Source organism: Eptatretus burgeri, chromosome 3 (assembly GCF_056783735.1).
Source record: "Eptatretus burgeri isolate ZD-2024b chromosome 3, Ebu_testis_v1, whole genome shotgun sequence".
Taxonomy (NCBI): domain Eukaryota; kingdom Metazoa; phylum Chordata; class Myxini; order Myxiniformes; family Myxinidae; genus Eptatretus; species Eptatretus burgeri.
This window is the reverse complement of record NC_140963.1, coordinates 53,738,303-53,757,638: the sequence shown is the minus strand read 5'-3', so window position 1 is coordinate 53,757,638 and position 19,336 is coordinate 53,738,303. Positions and strand designations below refer to the sequence as shown.

General features: G+C 45.9%; 1 protein-coding gene across 6 annotated transcripts in view; it reads left to right on the top strand.

Annotated features, from left to right (window-relative positions):
• LOC147029903 (uncharacterized) overlaps positions 1–19,336 on the top strand; it is a 48,444-nt gene that overhangs the window by 27,484 nt on the left and 1,624 nt on the right. Inside the window, exons 1-2 of one of the 6 annotated variants that reach the window (XM_085873414.1) lie at positions 1,900–9,670; positions 9,770–9,871. The exons of 1 other annotated variant lie outside the window; for it this stretch is intronic. In XM_085873414.1, coding sequence (XP_085729540.1) covers positions 9,858–9,871 — 14 coding nt within the window. In that variant the 5' untranslated portion in view covers positions 1,900–9,670; positions 9,770–9,857. Of the gene's footprint in view, positions 1–1,899; positions 9,671–9,769; positions 9,872–11,105; positions 12,951–13,284; positions 16,527–17,345; positions 18,145–19,336 lie in introns of those variants that run through there. 4 more of the 6 variants (XM_085873413.1, XR_015056129.1, XM_085873412.1 and 1 more) reach the window with 4 other exon arrangements.

Here is a 19,336-nt window from a genome sequence, read left to right as displayed (position 1 = left end):
CTTTATTTCTGTCGCTCTTCAGCCTCGGGAAAATCAATGGCAGCTGGTGGAGATTTGCAGTCAAAACGATTCTTTTCTGGAAGAGAAAGTCTGTTTCAGGAGAGTTCAGTTTTACAAAGATACAGACACTCTTTCAAAGGAAAATGTTGATTGTGTTTTGTCTCACCTGATGGAAGATGTGGTCAGTGCAGTATTCGCTGGTTTGACTGCACCAGGTCAATGAGCCATCGCGTTCAGTTTGATAGAGGAAAATGATATGTTTGCAAAATTCTCTGCCAATGGGGAACGAGGTACCACATCCCATTTCACTACAGACGACAACTTACATGCTGGTTTGTCTGAAGATGGGGAATTCGGATTTGTGCTGCTTTTGTCTGCAGGTGGGGACGAGGCTTTGTGCTCCTTTTCACTGCAATTGTTGAGGTCCTTCCTTTCTTTTTTCTTCAGACTGTGAATGAGGGTTTGCCTTGGATTAGACAGCAGATAGTATTGCATTTCATGGTTTTCAAGTCAATGTTGCAGGACTGCATGGACATACTTGGACTGCAACCAGTTTTGTCGTGCCTAATTGGTTTTTCAGCATTACAGGAGCCTGTGCCTCAGCTCATGATGTAGGACATTCCCCAGCTATAACTCCATCCTGATGCCGTTCACTCTTCTCACTGGTCTTTGGCTCCATCCTCTGCCAAAAACTACTTGTTTTCTTGTTCCACCCTTTGGTGGTTTGTCACCAACACTGGAGCTGCCAAGAATGAAATCACAAGAGGAGGAATTATAATATATTTGATGAGTTCAATTTACACTCTTAAAAGTTGAGGGTGAAACGAGGGAGGTTTTCATCTCTGCACTCTTGCACAAACATCTTGTCATAAAAAACAGCAGTGTTGATAAATATTGGCAAATTGTCCATTTACAGACGTTGTGGTCTTTCCTTGTTTGTCTGAAGATGGAGAACGAGGCTTTTCTCTGCTTCCTGCCCCGAATATCATCACAGCTTTGATGTTAAATCACCTTGTATATCCTTTGGTGGTGTCTCCACTTCTTCAGCAGCATCTTCGATTCTTGGACGAAGGCCCTTGATTATTTGGTGCATAGATTTTGTGACGTAATCATTTGGAGATTCTATATAATTTGGGGACATATTATATCCTGTGACTATGAAGAATCTTTGATTCGCAGCTAAATCTTATACTTGGGAATAAAATAACTTTTGCAGCAACGAAGATCTCAAAGCCTCTAAAATTCGACAACTGTGAGAACGAACTTCACAACAAGCCATTATCGGACCAAGTTATGAACCGTGGAAATAATCCAGGAGACCAGGAGTGTTTGGCAAACACTGCAGGATGCAATTCATATCGCAAGTCAGACCGAGGTTCAAGAGGCCAATGAATCCACCACGGATATCGGTCTTCATAGGTTTGACCTTATGTTGGGTTGCGAAGAGGAAAAGAATAAAAGGGTCGTTGAGCTGAGACATTGAGTGAAACAATCCATTGACAGACAATGTGCTTCCTTCACTTGTTTGCCTGTTTTCTTCCTTCGTCTGTTCATCTCCCGCAAAGATCTCAGTTCATACCTGTCTCCCTTGTACCTGTGTCTCACCGTTTCAATGCTCTGCTTTCCTCAGAGACGGTTCACTCAACCTGATTCATCTCTTGTCAATGTGTGAGTTGCTTCGGCAGCTCGATCACATGGTGCACTCCACCGCACAATCATGAGGGTAAACCATTTGATGTAAACAGAGATTGGATGATGGTATGTTATTTTGGGGGAGAACGCAAAATGTATGAATAAAAGGTGAGGATGGTGACTTTAAAGAGAAAAAAAATGAAAGAATAAAGGAGGAAAGAAACGTGCAGGTAGGTGGATGACATTCATGCGTTCCATTTGCTTATTTCTTCATCTTTTCAGCCTCGGGAAAATCCCTGGCAGCTGGTGGAGATTTGCAGTTAAAACGATTCTTTTCTGGAACAGAAAGTCTGTTTCAGGAGAGTTCACTTTTACAAAGATACAGACACTCTTTCAAAGGAAAATGTATATTGTGTTTTGTCTCAACTGATGGAAGATGTGGTCAGTGCGCTATTCACTTGTTTGACTGCACCAGTGCAATGAGCCGTCGTGTTCAGTTTGATTGTGGACAATGATATCTTTGCAAAATTCTCTGCCAATGGGGAACGAGGTACCACATCCCCTTTCACTGCAGATGACAACTTACATTCCGGTTTGTCTGAAGATGGGGAATGGGGGTTTGTGCTGCTTTTGACTGCAGATGTTGAGGTCTTTCCTTCTTTCTCAAGAGATGTCATGTACAATGAGGCTTTGTCCTGCTTTTAATTGCAGTTGGTCAAGTCTCTCCTTATTTTTTGTCCCACTTTGAATGATCATTTGCCTTTTATTGGACAGCAGACAGTATTATATTTCTTGGTTTGGAAGTCAATGTTGCAGCACCGCATGTGCATACTTGTACTGCAACCAGTTTTGTCTTTCCTCATTTGTTTTTCGGTGTTACAGGAACCTGTGCCTTGGCTGATGATGTAGGACATACCCCAGGTATAACTCCATCCTGATGCCATTCACTCTTCTCACCGGTCTTTGGCTCCATCCCCCACCAAAACATTTTTTTTTCTTGTTGCACCCTTTGGTTGTTTGGCACCAACACTGGAGTTGTGAGGAATGAAATCACAAGAGGAGGAATTACAACATATTCGATGAGTTCAATTTAGACTCTTAAAAGTTGAGGGTGAGACGAGGCAGGTTTTCCTCTCCATACTCGTGTACAAACATTTAAACATGAAAAACAGCGGTGTTCCTAAATATTGGCAAATTGTCCAACTGCACACGTTGTGTTCTTTTCTTGTTTGTCTGAAGATGGAGAACGAGGCTTTGTGCTGCTTTTAACTTCAGACGTTGAGGTATTTCATTGTTTGTTTGCAGATGGGAATCGAGGCTTTGTGCTGCTTTTGACAGCAAATAATAAATTTCATCCTTGTTTATCTGCAGATGGGAAAGGAGGCTGTGCTCTGCTTTTGACTGCAGTTGTTGAGTTCTTTCCTTGTTTTTCTTCAAACTTTCAATGAGGATCTGTCTTGGATTGGACAGTAGACAGTGTTGTATTTCTTGGTTTGCAAGTCGATGTTGCAGGACTACATGTACATACTTGTACTGCAGCCAGTTTTGTCTTTTCTCGTTGGTTTGTCGGCATCACAGGACCTGTGGCATTGCTGATTATGGGCATATGCCACCTATTACGACATCCTGATGCCGCTCACTTTTCTCATGGGTCTCTGGTTTCTTTCTTCGCGAAAAACTTTTTTTCCTTGTTACACCCTTTGGTGGTTTGTTACCAACACTGAAGCTGCAAGGAATGAAATCACAGGAGGAGGAATTACAGCATATTCAATGAGTTCAATTTACACTCTTAAAAGTTCAGTGTGAGACGAGGGAGGTTTTCCTTTCTCCACTCTTGCACAAACATCCTTTCATCAAAAACAATGGTGTTCCGAACTATTGGCAAATTGTCCAGCTGCAGACGTTGTTGTCTTTCCTTGTTTATCTGAAGATTGGGAAGGAGGCTTTGTTCTGAGCCAAAGCTCCCACTTTTCTCTGGGTAAAGTTCTCCAATCCCCAACTGGGATAGACAAACGAAGGACAACTATTTTTTGTGTGAATTTCTCATTCAGTGCTACCAGAAGAGCTGCTCTTGTTTCTCAAATCCAGTTTCCATTGAGACCTTGTGCCGCGAAAACTGTACACAAGTGCCAAGGATCCACCTGAACAAATTTTGTTACGGATCTAAAATCTGGTCGAACCTGGAATCGTTTGCATTATTTCGCATTGTCAAGAGTGATGTCAAAAAAAAGTTTTGTTCCCTTCTTGATCTCGCTGGTAAACAGATTTCAGTGTCCGCTGATGTCAAAGCTGAAATGGCTCGTCTGCGTACACATGCCAAGCACCAGCTGTGCCACACACCTGTTTACCATCACCTGCCCTCATTGTGGAAAATTGTATTCCATAATGGCACGGTCTCTTCACGAGCATCTTCCTGATATAATCGCTGATCCAAGCTCATATTATCGGCATCACTGAATATTCAGGATTGGTACATTCAGACAGTTCTCAAAATGATGCTGTTCGTGGACACAATGATCAATCCCCAACAGATTCCCCAAATCGTCCTGCACATGGCATAATGGTGTATGTAAAGTGAGGATAGACACATCACAAAAACACTAAAATACTCAAACCCTCTGCTGGAGTAAATCTTGCTCAATTATGTCTGTTATGACAGCAATACACTTCAAATAGCTGTTGTGTACATTGCTCCTAAATGTCCAGTTTCTGTGTGCCAACGTGCTCACCACGAATTGGTACAAACTGTCGACTCGTCAAACACACTGCTTCTCATTGGTGACTTCAATAAGGATGCCATTCACCAAACACCTTTCCTTGCTCACACCACGGCAACTTTCAATGTCTGTCGTTTCACAACGAAACCGACCACTGAACACAATCCCACACTCAATCTGGTGTTCTCCAACAGACAGCTTGCTGAATGTAGCATCATTGAATGTTATTGGTCAGATCACAAATCCATATGGACAACATTACCATAACATTGGTTCATTGATAGATTCTGCTGATTCCGTTCCACATTGACTTCCTCCTCAGTATCATTATCCTACCAGGTGATCACCCAGTGGTTTTGCCACTGTTTTTTGTTTTTTTTAAATCACTGACAGGAACACTGCACCCGATTTTTAGTTGACATTGGAGCTGAGGTCAGCGTTTTACCCCCAGCAGTTGTGGACAGATGTAAACCATCTGCATTTACTCTTCAAGCTGTCAAGAAAATCCACCAACTTCACATCTGGTGAACGATTGATAACTTTCAATCTTGGCCTGACAGGTGTTTATCGATGGATATTTATCATTGCTGACTTACCCATCCCCATCATCGGAGCTGATATATTGAAGCATTTTGGATTGCGACGGTTGTTAAAAGCAAAAAGATTCTCGACTCCACCTCAAATATTTGTGTCAAAGGTATCACCTTGTACGTGCCTTCTGTCGGTCCGATGTTTGTCAAGTCTCACCAAATGGCCAGTTATGATGCCATACTTCAACTGTACACAGAAATAACTCGGCCAACCTACAGTGAGATAGTGGTCAAACACCCGACGACTCACTATATTGACACGCGTGACCCTCCACCTCGTTAACTTGATTGAACCATGACTGGTTCAACTAAGTTGACCAGCTCCGGAGCATTATGCATTTCCGAAAGTGGATTTTGAGCAAATGCTTGAGCTGGTTATCATTTGACCTTGAGGCAGCAACTCATCTTCGCCTTCACATATGGTTCAGAAGAAGACGTCTGGTGATTGGAGGCCGTGCGGTGACCACCGCACACTGAACCGGAACACAGTATCAGACTGTTACCCTGTACCACACCTGCAGGATTTTACTTCTCGACTTTGGGGAAAGCAAGTTTTCTCCAAACTTGACTTCGTGAGAGCATATCATCAGATTCCGGTGGAGTGGGCTGTCATTACCATTCCTCAACACAGCCATTACCATTCCTTTTGACTTTTTCCAGTTTGTGCGCATGTCCTTTGGGTTATGCAATATGGCACAAACGTTTCAGTGCTTCGTTGGTGAGATCATCTGGGGTTTCCCTTTTGTGAATGCCGATATTGATGATCTGCTCATAGATAGCGAGACTATCAAGGAGCACGAACAGCATTTACAGCTCGTATTCACTAGCTTATCACAGTTTGGTATCATCATGAATCCTGCCAAATGTCAGTTTGGGGTACCCACAGTTTGTTGGGAGTTTATGGGCATTGTGAATTTCCACAGATTTATCCCAAATTGTGCAGACACCATTCATCCACAAAATGACCTCCTCACACGACATGGGAAGGAGCCAAAAAGACTTCCAGTTTGGTCCAACGAATGTGCTGCTGCTTTAACCGCAGTGAAGTCTTCACTAGCAGAGGCCACAATGCTTGTCCATCCTAAGTCAGATGCACCACTATGTATCATGGTGGACGTGTCTGATGTGGCAATTGGTGGTGTATTCCAACACCGTGTGGAAGGGAAGTGGGAGCCCATTTCCTTATTTTCCAAAATGTTGCAGCCAACAGAGACAAGGTAGAGCATCTTTACTCATGAGTGGTTTACCTCACAATGTGCAATTTTCATCATGAGCTTGAGGGTATCGGCAGTTTTGTGTTTCCACTGACCATAAGTGGTTAACGCATGCTTTCTAGTAAAAACCTGATCGCTGTTCACCAAGAGAGGTCCGACACATTGACTACATTTCTCAATGAAGCACCGATATACTGTTGTGGGGCCGGGTCTCGGTGGCGAGCACAACCGCTAGATGGAGCAGTGGAGTTGACTCCACCGAACACCTTTCAGATAAATCTGAAAGGTCACAGGTCCCTTATCGGACCGAAGATCGCCAATAGGTCGACCACTTGGGATGGGGTTAATTGCCAATTTCAATATACCTAAATACCCACGTCATCCAAACGACCGGGGAAATTCACCCTCGGTAGGATCTGCGCGATCTGGGCCATTACCGAGCCGGGTCCGAGTCGTACTCCGAGCGGAGAGTACCAGAATCCTGCCGGGCCGATTGCACGATGACGGCAGCAATGAGCCCTCATAATTCCTGTTCGTAGCACGGCAAACCAATGGCAGAAAGGACAAGGACGAGCTGGGACATTCAACAAGAGGTGAATTTATTAACAATAGCCTGGGGAGGGAACACACAAAGAGCAGAGTTATCCGAATAAGCAATGACAAATAATGTACAACAAAAAGCACTTAACAATTCTACTTGTAGACGGGGCCCACGGACACACACACGCACAAACAGATACCCAGAAATGGACCCCGTCGGGTCTTCATTGAAGGTTTCCAGCTCGAGGGAAGATGAGCTTGGGACCACAGCTATCTTGGAACTGTCCACCTCGTGTGGTCTTCGACGTTCTGGGTTGGCGGGACTCGAACCCGCAACAACGACGCCACTCCAAGTACCAGGGACGGAGGATGAAGGACGGATGCCAACCAGCGCGAGGGAGGACAGGGCAGCGAGTGCCAGCAGGCCAGGCAAGGCGATCCCAGATGATCCGTCCGGCAAACCCCAACTGCGGGCAAACCTCAAGTGCGGGCAGTCGGATTGCGCCGATCAATTATTCACTCCCCGTTCAGGGTGGAGGGGACACCGTCTCGTAATCCGCCCCACCCTTACGAGACGGTTTTGGCGCGCGATCCGCTCGTTGCCTCTGTGATTGGCCAAAAGGGGCGCTAAGTCCGCTAATTGGACCGGGGGGCATGATGGGCGTCACGGCGGAACGCCCCTCAAACAGGAAGATGAGTAATATTGTCCTGCGTTGGCTCCCATTGGCCGAACGACGGCAAACTCGCTCGCATCTCTCTGATTGGTCGAGAGAGACGCCAAGTCCTTCATTGAACTCCGCCCACCGCGAGCATTGTGGCGTCAGGATACAGCGAGGCGAAGGTGTTGTTGTCGTTGTGGAAACGAAAATGTAAAAGAAAACTCTGACTATCAAAATAACTCCGCAGCGCACGGACATTTAATCACCAATTAGACACAGGGGATGGAATCTAACTGTACACATGTACTTAACGAAATAACTGAGCTACGGGGACCTGTCTGTTGTGTGCACATGGCTGCCACATTCGTAACAATACGTCATGTGAGCAAAAAGTAGAAAACTGCAGCTGATATCTCTCTCACGGCTCAGTATCAACACCTTCGACACAACAACTTCCATCGATTTCAACAGGTTTGCCAAGGTGCAGCAGGGGGGGGGGGGGCGAGGAATTTCAGCATCTCAGAACCAGCTCCACTTCACTCAAGTTCAGTGAAATACCTCTCCTTGTCTCTGATGGCACTGTTTTTTGCGATTTATCCATTTTCACTTCTCATTCTTATTCTCTGCTGAGTTCAGACGGGCCGTATTTGATGCTCTATACAATCTATCTCACCCTGCTATCAGGGCAACGCAGCACCTTGTGACTGAATGTTTTGTCTGGTGTGCCATGAACCGCGATGTGAGAAACTGGTCGAGATTCTGTTTACGGTGTCACCGAGCAAGAATACATCTTCACACGGTAACACCATTTGTTACCTTTGTATCTCCTTCTGCCTGTTTTCATCACGTGTAAATTGATTTTCGGAGCTCTTCCACCATCTGATGGTAACACGTGTCTGCTCACGTGCATTGACCGTTTCACGAGGTGGCCGAAAGCTATTCCAATACTGGACATAGCGGTGGAGACAGTAGTCAAGGCTTTCGTTTCCAGATGGGTTGCAGTGTTTGGTGCCCCATCTGTTATCACTGCTGACAGAGGATGACAGTTTGAGTCCACACTTTTCAAAACGCTGATTGAGTTACTTGGAAGTAAACGCACCAGAACTACTTCTTACCACCCCTCTGCAAACAGGCTTGGTGAACGGTTCCATCGACAGTTTAAGTCCTCACTCAGAGCACAAGCAGACCCCCATCGTTGGATGGAAAACCGAAGAGTAGTGCTTTTCGGCATTCGTGCCACAGTGAAACCTGATCTGGGTTGCAGTGCAGCCGAGTTAGTTTGGGGATCAACACTTCGCTTTCCTGGGCAATTTTTTTGTTACGACGAACATTCACACCAATTTGGACTCGAGCAATTATGTGGACAGACTGGAAGGACAATGAGTGAGTTACATCACATCCCCACCATAGCTCAGCAGTTTTTGTACGCGACGACACTATCAGAGCCTCTATGCAACCTCTCGACTGATACCCCTTCCGAGTCGTAACCATGATGGACACGTACGTTGTCCGTGATTTTATTGGGAAGTCTGAAACGGTCAGTTGAGACAGACTCAAGGCTGCCTACATGGATAAAGAGCCTGATGCAACTAATCCTACTGCTGCAGCAGAACAAACTCCAGCGACATAGATTCCCAATGTTCCTGTGAGCCGAGACACAAAAGTACAGAGTTCAGCCTCATTGACATCTGCATCAATCACTTTGCCACCGACAACTACATAAGACGTGCGGAAAACTCGTTCCGGCAGACATGTCCATTGACCCAAGAGATTTGTGCAGGTTTTCAATTTGGGGGTGATGTCTCCATTATTATCGATCATCTCGCTTGGGTCATCAATCTTGGGGGGAGCGAGTGTCATGAATCATTAATTTTTCTTTGCATTTTTCTCATTTTTGTAATGTCGCAAACATGTGAGCACTGGTAGCCAATCGGTGGAGTCCCTCCAGAGAGAGCCAAGAGGTGTCGACGACACTGCAAGGTTCACTTCACGATAGCTCGTCATCACGACACGTTAGAAGCTCGAATGCTTTACCTTGTACAAGGTCTTTCTTATTCACGAGTCAATCAACACGTCAGTATTTAATGGCTTTTGTTCCATATCATCAAGACAATTGAGGGAAGTGGATTTCGTTTTTTTCGTGCTCAACCATGACGACAACGAACGAGTCACCTTTTCCGCTTGCCATTATCGATGCCATTTTAAAGCCATGTTGGATCGATACCAAGAAACCCTTCTTCTTGACTCACCATTGGAGAGACGACGAGGGATGGATTATCAACTGGACTTCATGTACAACACGTCTTTGAGTTTTAAATGTGAGTGAGATTGATTCTGTTCTCGTTTAAACACCATCACCATGACCAGCACACCAACATGAATAATCACCACACTCCTCTTTCATGCCGCACTTGCAGTTTCAAGGAAGGCAATGCAGGCCATGCCATGTTCGTGTTGTAGACGAGGTGGAAGACTCGATTACGGATGTGACCAGTTGCGGATGTGATGAGCGAAACCAGGCATGTAAAAGCACACACACTATGCTCTTTTATTGCTGTGTGCATCCTCAGTTCGTGTTTAAAATTAGTATGAACTGTGTGCAGAAACAATGATGCGAATGGGTACTTTTTATGGCCTCTTCATCTTCTTTTTATTCCACTTAGTATTCTACTTGTTTTTCGAGTGGTTCTTCTTCATCTTACAAAGGAAGGCAGTGTAAGGGGAGGACAAGGGAAGGCATTGTGAGGGGAGGGCAAGGGGAAGGCAAGGGAAGGCAGTGTGAGGGGAGGGCAAGGGAAGACATCGCAAGAGGAGGGCAAGGGAAGCCAGCGCATGGGGATGGCGGAGCGCGAGGGGAGGGTGAGGGAATGCAGCGTGAACGGGGGGAGGGTGAGGAAAGGCAGCACAAGGGGAGGGCAAGGCAAATCAGCGTGAGGGGAGGGCATGGAAAGACAGCACGAGAAGAGAGCAAGGGAATGTAGCATGAGGGGAGGGCAAGGGAAGGCAGCATGAGGTGGGGCGAGGGAAGGCAGCACGAGGGGAGGGCGAGGAAAGGCAGCATGAGGGGAGGGCGAGGGAAGCCAGCGCGTGGGGAGGGCAAGGGAAGCCAGTGAGAGGGGAGGGCAAGGGAAGGCACTGCATGGGGAGGGCAAAGAAGGCACTACGTGGGCAGGGCAAGTGAAGCCAGCGCGTGGGGAGGGCAAGGGAAGACAGCGTGAGTCGAGGGTGAGAGAATGCAGTGCGATATGGGAGGGCGAGGGAAGGCAGCGCGAGGGGGGCAAGGGTAGGCAGCGTGAGGGGAGGGCAGAGGAAGGCAGCATGAGGGTAAGGGAATGCAGTGTGAGGGGAGGATACGGGAAGGTAATGCAAAGGAAGTCAGCATGAGGGGAGCGTAAGGGAAGGCAGTGCAAGGGGAGGGCAAGGGAAGCCAGTGTGTGGGGACGATAAGGGAGGGCAAGGGAAGGCAGCGTGAGGGGAGGTTCCACCTGAACATAACCGCCGTGTGGACATGTCCAGAGATAACCACTGTCCGGACGATGGGTGAGGAGGGAGGGGTGGAAAATGATGGCGGCAGAGAGAGTGGCGTATAGGAGAAAACCACCGTCCAGATGTCTGGACATGACCACGTCTGCAGACAGAAAGAGAGGAGGGGAAAGAGGAGATGGAGGGGGAGGGAGGAGGATGCTGCATTGTATTAGGAGGCGGTTAAGCAAAGATGGAATAAAGACAGAGTGATGGGGGTAGGGGAGTTAGCAGAGAGAATATGTTATGCTTCATGAGGAAAAAAAAAAACACACACACACGCACACACACACACTCGCTCACACACGTCATGTGATGGGTGGAAAAAATTTGACTTTGTGATGTCGAAAACATGTGAATACGTCAAATGGCTCAGAAATCGGGTGTTATCAAATGTATTTTGCTTTGAAACTCAAAGTGAAACCATATAATCTTTTTAAAGAATACCCTATTCAGATAAATAACCTATTCTTTGGAAACAGTTAGGAGGACAAAGGAATACGTGATCGCTCGAATGCTGCTGAGGTTAAAAGTTAAAACCTCAACCACCCATTATGATCACACGATATGGGATGAAACTTTGCCACCATGGCACCCGTAACGAAGCATGCACACACACCCGCGGAGAGTCCCCAAATATATCCATTTGTACCACCTATCTCTATCTTGTAGCAACTGCCGACTGTACGTCCTGATCAGGACACGAACTGTACCGCTATCGACTGCAGTCGTGTGGGACGCTTGATAAGTGGTTTAAGCACTCCAATTAAATGGTTCATAAGGAACGGCTGGCTTGGCAAGCGAGATAAAGCTGATTGGTATGAGCTCGTACCCGCAAAAATCTAAACATCGCCATTTTCTTAACATTTTCAGATTTCATTCCAGCTTTCGAGTTGTTTAGTCCCATCTGATCCTCCAAACACAAATTGTATTTTGATTATGTACATTAATTCGTCCGTGAGAGTGGATCGTGGAAAATCGCATCATATAATGCATGAAATCGCTCCAGGCTCCTCATTTGAAAACTATAGCACTTACAAAAGCGATGTTTGCAGTGATTCGTAGGTATAAAGTTCAGGCTTTCGATGATGTCAGTGAGGAAAGTGAAAAAAAAACCATTTTGAGGGCTTTATGGTGAATAAACCGTTACGGCCTGTTCAAACTCAAGGCATTGTTGAGCAGACTGAACAAAATGGCGATTTAAGACATCAGTGAGGGAGAGCATGGTTATCGAGGACGCATGAACCTAAAGATGCCGTCAAGAGCAACGTGGCCGAGGATGCGCCTGATGGAGGATATAATTATATAAGGCCGTTAATTATCTTCAAAGGGGGTGTTTTAATTTCCACAAACACCCAGTTTTCACTCATGCACTCCTTTGGAGTTCCCTTCGTATGCATGAAAAGTTTCAGGTTGCTAGGTTTCATGGTTTTGGAGTTATGGAGGACATACACACGCACACAAACGGTGACATTTATTATTCTAAAATATACATGCTAATATCGTCAATGAGATGAATAATCACACAGCATTAAAATGTATTATGTAAATCCCAGATCTGAACTGCACCTCACGTGAGCCAGCATTTTCATTCCTTTTTGTCTGCAGTGTAATCGGTTGTACACTGAGGTAAGTGCGATTTGGAACAGCGTGTGCCAGACCACAGTACTGTGTGAGAACCAGGACGCTTATGGTGCTGCTGGTGCACAGAACCAGATTAAGGTGACGTTCAGGTTTAGTGAATGTGTGCTTTGTGCACACATGGGAGGAAGTACTTTCGACTTCGGGTTTTTCTGCACACGGATGTCAGATCGGCAGTTCCTCCTTCCAGTTCATGAAAGCCAAGTTTCCCAGACCAGACACATTGTGTTTTCATGTTTTATTTTCATTCCTGTGTTTCTGTTTGTGTTTTTCGTCGAATTTTTCTGTGCCAAAATGTATCTTGTGTTGAATTGTTGAGTCTGTCTGTTTTCCCAGTAAAGTCCCGCTTTCTCCTGAAGGGCTGGGCGAGTTGGGTTGTTGCTTCTGCCTCCGTTTCTGATCTCATGTGCTTCATTTCTTCTCCTTTTGTTCCAGGTATTGTTACTTTTGTGATCCCTCAGCTTAATTGTTTTATGCTCCTCTCTCCAGAAAAATGCAAACAAGAAAAAAAAACTCTTCTTCACTCCAACCCCCCTCCCCCCCTCCTCAAAACAACATTCGGTAGAGCGCAATGCCTCCACCACGCAATGCCTGATCCAGAACATATCAGGCACAATAAATTTTTGAGATATCATGCCATATATATTGTTTTTTTCCTCATCTCTCAGTGGTGAAAATCACTTTTAAAATTAAAAATTTGTCGTTTCCAGATCTGGATTCAGATCTTCTGCAAAGTCAAACCAATTTGTCCTTTTCACAAACCAAATCTGTCCATAAAGTTTCGGCTGAATCTTTCCACAACTTTTGAGATATCGTGCCATATATTGTTTTAGCCTTATGTGTACCAGTTGTACTGGGCCCGGTGTATGCCCCGGTTAGAATAGGTGTACCATTTCCCTGTGTGTTGTAAGAGGTGACCAGGGTTACGTCAGAAAGCGCATCCGGCGTAAAAACCTATGCCAAATCATTATGCGGACAACAAAACGAATTTCCATACCGGATCGGTCGAGGCCCGGGTTACCAACGACCGCCACCGGTACCGGTGGTCAGCAGGGTACAAGTGGAAATTGTGCTACTGCTGGGCGAAGGAGGAGAAGGAGACGGGGAAGGCGAGTCCGGAGGCAGTGGGAGAGGGGGAAGGGTAGAAGTGTGGAGGTGAGAGTTGGAACTCTGAATGTTGGGACGATGACTGGCAAAGGGCGAGAGTTGGCTGATATGATGGAGAGAAGAAAGGTGGACATACTGTGTGTACAAGAGACCAAGTGGATGGGGAGTAAGGGAAGGAGCATTGGAGGTGGTTTCAAACTGTTCTACCATGGTCTGGATGGGAGGAGAAATGGTGTCGGGGTAATCCTGAAGGAAGATTATGTCAAGAGGGTATTGGAGGTGAGAAGAGTGTCTGACCGAGTGATGAGTGTGAAGTTGGAAATTGAAGGGGTGATGATGAAGGTCATCAGTGCATATGCCCCACATATGGGGCGTGAGATGGAGTATAAAGAAGATTTTTGGAGTGAGTTAGATGAAGTGGTGGAGAGTGTATCCAAGTAAAGGATGAAAGAGTGGTGATTGTCGCAGATTTCAATTGGCATGTTGGGGAAGGGAATAAAGAGGATGAGGAGGTGATGGGTAGGTACGGTCTCAACAAGAGAAATGTGGAAGGGCAAATGGTGGTAGAGTTTGCAAAAAGAATGGAAATGGCAGTGGTAAATACGTATTTCAAGAAGAAGGAAGAACACAGGGTGACATACAAGAGTGGAGGAAAGTGCACACAGGTGGATTACATCTTAAGCAGGAGATGCAACCTGAAAGAGATTAGTGACTGTAAGGTGGTGGCAGGGGAGAGTGTAGCTCGACAGCATCGATTGGTGGTCTGTCGGATGACTTTAGAGGTGAGGTTGAGGAAGAGAGTGAGGGCTGAACCAAGGACCAGATGGTGGAAGCTGAAGAAGGATAATGTTGCGTGAAATTTAGCGAGGAGGTGAGACAGGCGTTGGATGGTGGGAAAGATGGGTGGAATGATTGGGCAACCACAGCAGAAGTGGTGAAGGAGATAGGAAGGTACTTGATGTGACATCTGGACAGAGGAAGGAAGACAAGGATACTTGGTGGTGGAATGAGGAAGTATAGGAAAGTATAAGGAAGAAGGGGTTGGCGAAAAGGAAGTGGGATAGTCAGAGAGACGAAGAAAGTAGGCAGGAGTACAAGGAGTGGTGGCGAAAGGCAAAAAGAGAGGTGGCAAAGGCCAAGGAAAAGGCATATGACGAGCTGTATGAGAAGTTTGATGCAAAAGAAGGGGAAAAGGATTTATACCGATTGGCAAGACAGAGGGACCGAGCTGGGAAGAATGTGCTGCAGGTTCGGGTGATAAAGGATGCAAATGGGAATGTGCTGACGAGTGAGGAGAGTGTGTTGAGAAGGTGGATGGAGTACTTTGAGGAGCTGATGAATGAAGAAAATGAGAGAGAGGGAAGGTTGGAAGAGGTGGAGATAGTGAATCTGGAAGTGGGGTGGATCAGTAAGGATGAAGTGAGGACTGCTATGAAGAAGATGAAAAGTGGAAAGGCGGTTGGCCCAGATGACATACCAGTGGAGGCATGGAAGTGCTTAGGAGAGATGGCAGTGGGGTTGTTCACCAGATTGTTCAATAATATCAGAAAGTGAGAGGATGCCGGAGGAGTGGAGATTAAGTGTACTGGTTCCGATTTTCAAGAATAAGGGTGATGTGCAGAGCTGTGGAAATTACAGAGGGAAAATGTTAAGCCACACCACAAAAGTGTGAGAAAGAGTAGTGAAAGCGAGGTTGAGAGGAGAGGTGATGACCTGTGAGCAGCAATATGGGTTTATGCCAGGAAAGAGCACCACTGATGCAATGTTTGCTTTGAGAATGTTGATGGAGAAGTATAGGGAAGGCCAGAAGGAGTTACATTGTGTGTTTGTGGATTTAGAGAAAGCTTATGATAGGGTGCCAAGAGAGGAGTTGTGGCATTGTATGAGGAAGTCGGGAGTGATGGAGAAGTATGTGAGGATCTTGCAGGATATGTATGAGGACAGTGTGACAGCGGTGAGGTGTGCGGTAGGAATGACGGACCGGTTTAAGGTAAAAGTGGGATTGCACCAAGGATCGACTCTGAGCCCTTTCCTGTTTGCAATGGTGATGGACTGGTTGATGGACGAGATCAGACTGGAGTCTCCATGGACTATGATGTTCGCGGATGACATCTTGATCTGTAGGGAGAGTAGGGAGCAGGCTGAGGCGAGCCTCGAGAGGTGGAGGTACGCACTGGAGAGAAGGGGAATGATAGTCAGTCGGAGTAAGACGGAGTACATGTGCGTAAATGAGAGGGAGGGTGGCGGTCTGGTGCGGTTGCAAGGAGTTGAGGTGGGGAAGGTGGATGGGTTTAAATACTTGGGATCAACTGTCCAAAGTAACGGAGAGTGTGGGAGAGAAGTGAAAAAGAGAGTGTAGGCAGGATGGAGTGGGTGGAGAAGAGTTGCAGGAGTGATTTGTGACAGAAGGGTAGCTGCAAGAGTGAAGGGGAAAGTATATAAGACGGTAGTTAGACCAGCTCTGTTGTATGGTTTGGAGGCGGTGGCACTAACAAAAAGACAGGAAGCGGAGCTGGAGGTGGTAGAGTTAAAGATGCTGCGATTCTCGTTGGGAGTGACGAAGATGGATAGGATAAGAAATTAGTATATTAGAGGGACAGCGCAGGTAGGACGGTTTGGAGACAAAATGAGAGAGGCGAGATTGAGATGGTTTGGACATGTGCACAGGAGCTTAGCGGAGTATATCGGGAGAAGGATGCTAAAGATGGACCCGCCAGGCAGGAGGAGAAGAGGAAGGCCAAAGAAGAGGTTCATGGATACGGTGAGGGCGGACATGCGGGTGGTTGGAGTGTCAATGGAAGATGTGGAGGATAGAGCGAAATGGAGACGGTTGATCCGCTGTGGCGACCCCGAACGGGAGCAAGCCGAAAGAAGAAGATATTGTTTTAGCCTTATCTCTCAATGGTGAGTATTTCTTTCGAGAATTCAGGAACCGGTGTTTGTGGGTTTGTTTGTCGTGCTACTCCTCATACAGTTCTGTGCCAATTACATCGAGACTTGCTGCAGAGGATCATAATAACCCCAATTCATGTTTCGGGGTGTTTTTATATTTGCCGGTGGTCGTGGGAGGTGAGGGGGTGGATGCAAATTCTCTATGTAATTGTGTATCGTGTAGTGCTGCCTCTTGGTGGGAGAGGGTTTACAAGTCTCCACCATTTACAGTGCAGTATTCCTGTCCCCATGTTTTCCATTGCTGTGAGGTGTTTCGAATTATAAGCAGTCGGTATGTTTTTACTTTGTGCACGTAACCTGGAGGTTTTTTTTGCGTATACAGAGCTGTCAGTTGTCAATTCACTACCCAAATATAGTTATGCATCAGAAGATTGTGCTGCATGCATGGAACAATATCATCCGTCGGCCGGATACTCTGCTTCTCACTTAAAAAACAAGAAGGGCACTCGATAGAGCGCATACCTCCACCATGGAATGAATGATCCACTCGAACATATCGGGCCCAATACATTTTTGAAATATCATGCTATATATCGTTTTTGGTCTCGTCCTTTCAATGGTGAAGAATGACTGAAAATTAAAAAATTCTCTTATCCAGATATGGACTTGGATCTTCACCAAAATCGAATCCATTTGTCCTCGTCACACACCCAGCATACCCACCAAGTTTTGTGCAAATCCGTCCACAACTTTTTGAAATATCCAGTGCAAAAACAATCAGACAAACAGGGGTGAAAACATAACCTCTTCCACATTTGGTCGCAGAGGAAACAACATGAGAAAAAAGCGAACGAAATCTCCTGTGTACAGATACTTCTTCATTGCCTATCACTTCTCCTTTTCAATATCCCCAAATTGAATCTTCACTGAATGGAACGTTTCTTCCTTTAAAAGCTCGGAGAATGAAAAAAAAAACGCTTTAAAAAATCTCTTAAAATACTTTACTCTTCTTCCAACTCCATCGGAACAATCCATTCATTGTTTTTCTTCACTGAAATCTCTTCCTTTTCATTTTCACAAGGCTCATTCCCAAAACCTCTTCACCCCAATACACTCAGTTCATCCAGCCTCCTCTTGTTCCAACAGCCCCATTTTCCTCCATGCCTTAAATCAAAAACATTTTTGTTATGCATCACCGTATATCCAGTTTGGGAATCCTGAGAAGTCCATTTTGCAGAGGTTGTGTTCACGTGACAATAAATTCCCTTTCACATCCATTCATGGTATCAAACCCTTCCATGTCAATATCTTCACCCCCCCCCATCTGCTTCCCCCTCATTCCACCTCTCTCCACTTTTGCCTCGTTTGCCCCCTCTTGGCTTCCCCACCCGCCCCTCACCTTCACAGTTTATCTCCCACCAGTTCAGCTCTCGATTCCCCCACTGCGCCTCCCTTTCGTGCTTCGTTTCATCCGTTCCCTCTTTTCAAATGGCAACACAGTCAACTCCTTTTTGTGGAAGGCCGAATGCCTAAATTTTGTGTTTTCTTTCAAATCTTGCACTGACAGAGCAGGGGAGGCGAGGCCGGAGAAGAGATGGAAGAAACCAGAAAGACCATGGACCTGCCTACGGTGAGAGAGTGACATCGCCAAAAACTCAGCCTCATTGTGGGAAATACCAATGATTCTAAATGACTTGCCTTCCACAGCATGAAGCCAAGAAAGGTGAGAGGTGGGAGCACCAGCCCAGAGAGGAGAGCATTTCTTCATCAGGCTGCAGCTGAAAGCTTTGTCTGTGGTCAGGAACTCAAGTGTGCCAAGAAAGGACTTTGCACGACAGAGATGCTGTCGGTGACTGGCTTTGGAGGCCAGCTTAGAAATCTGGCTTTCCCGGGAAAGATCATGGCAGATAGTGAGACCCAGAAGCTTGAATGAAAGGACTTCTTCAAGAGGATTCTTGAGAAAGTACATTGGTGGGGGGGGGGGGTTTCCAGGCTGTCCTGTCGGCGAGACATTGTGAGAGTGTGAGATTTGTCAGGATTGAAAGACATGTTCCATGTGTTCAACCAGCTTGTGATTTTATCCAGACCTGCAGAGAGTAAAGAGACTGCTGTTTGCCACTTTGAGGGATGACATGGTATGGCAGAGGTTGGAGTCATCAGCAAAGAGATAAAGAGGATTTTACAGAGTCGTCGTAGAGATCATTGATGAAAACTAGAAAAATAACAGGGCCCAGAACACTGCGACAAGAGAGGAAGTTTGAGGTCCATGAGTGGACATGGTCTTGGATACCATAAGAAGAGAGTTTGGTGAGCAGCGCAGGGTTCCAGACCATATCGAAAGCATGCGATATGTCCAGGGAGATGGCTCTGATTTCATGTCTGGCATTGAGGATCTTTATCCATTGTTGGGAGTATGGGAATTTTGTTGGTTGTGGGATTATCCCATTTCCTCCTCTGACTTTAATGTTAACTTGGGCAAAAACGATTTTACTCTGTCAATAAATAGGAGTAAGTTTTTTTTCTCACAAACAGATCTCTGGCACCAACTTGTCCTTCTTCTTCTCCTCCCCTATCTCTTCCACTCATCCTGCACCAGCTTCTCTGCATTAAATTGTTTCTGGGACCAAGCTCTTTCACGAACATTGACAATGCATCAAAATGTTTTTGATATTTTTACCCCCGCCCCCCTATTTTATTTCACTCCCTACCCCTCACCCCGAATCACCCACCTCCACCCCTTTCTCTTCCTTATTTACGCCCCCATTTGAAAAGAAATTGCTTCCCTTTATATCTCTACCTATAGATAAACGCTGGAACAGTAA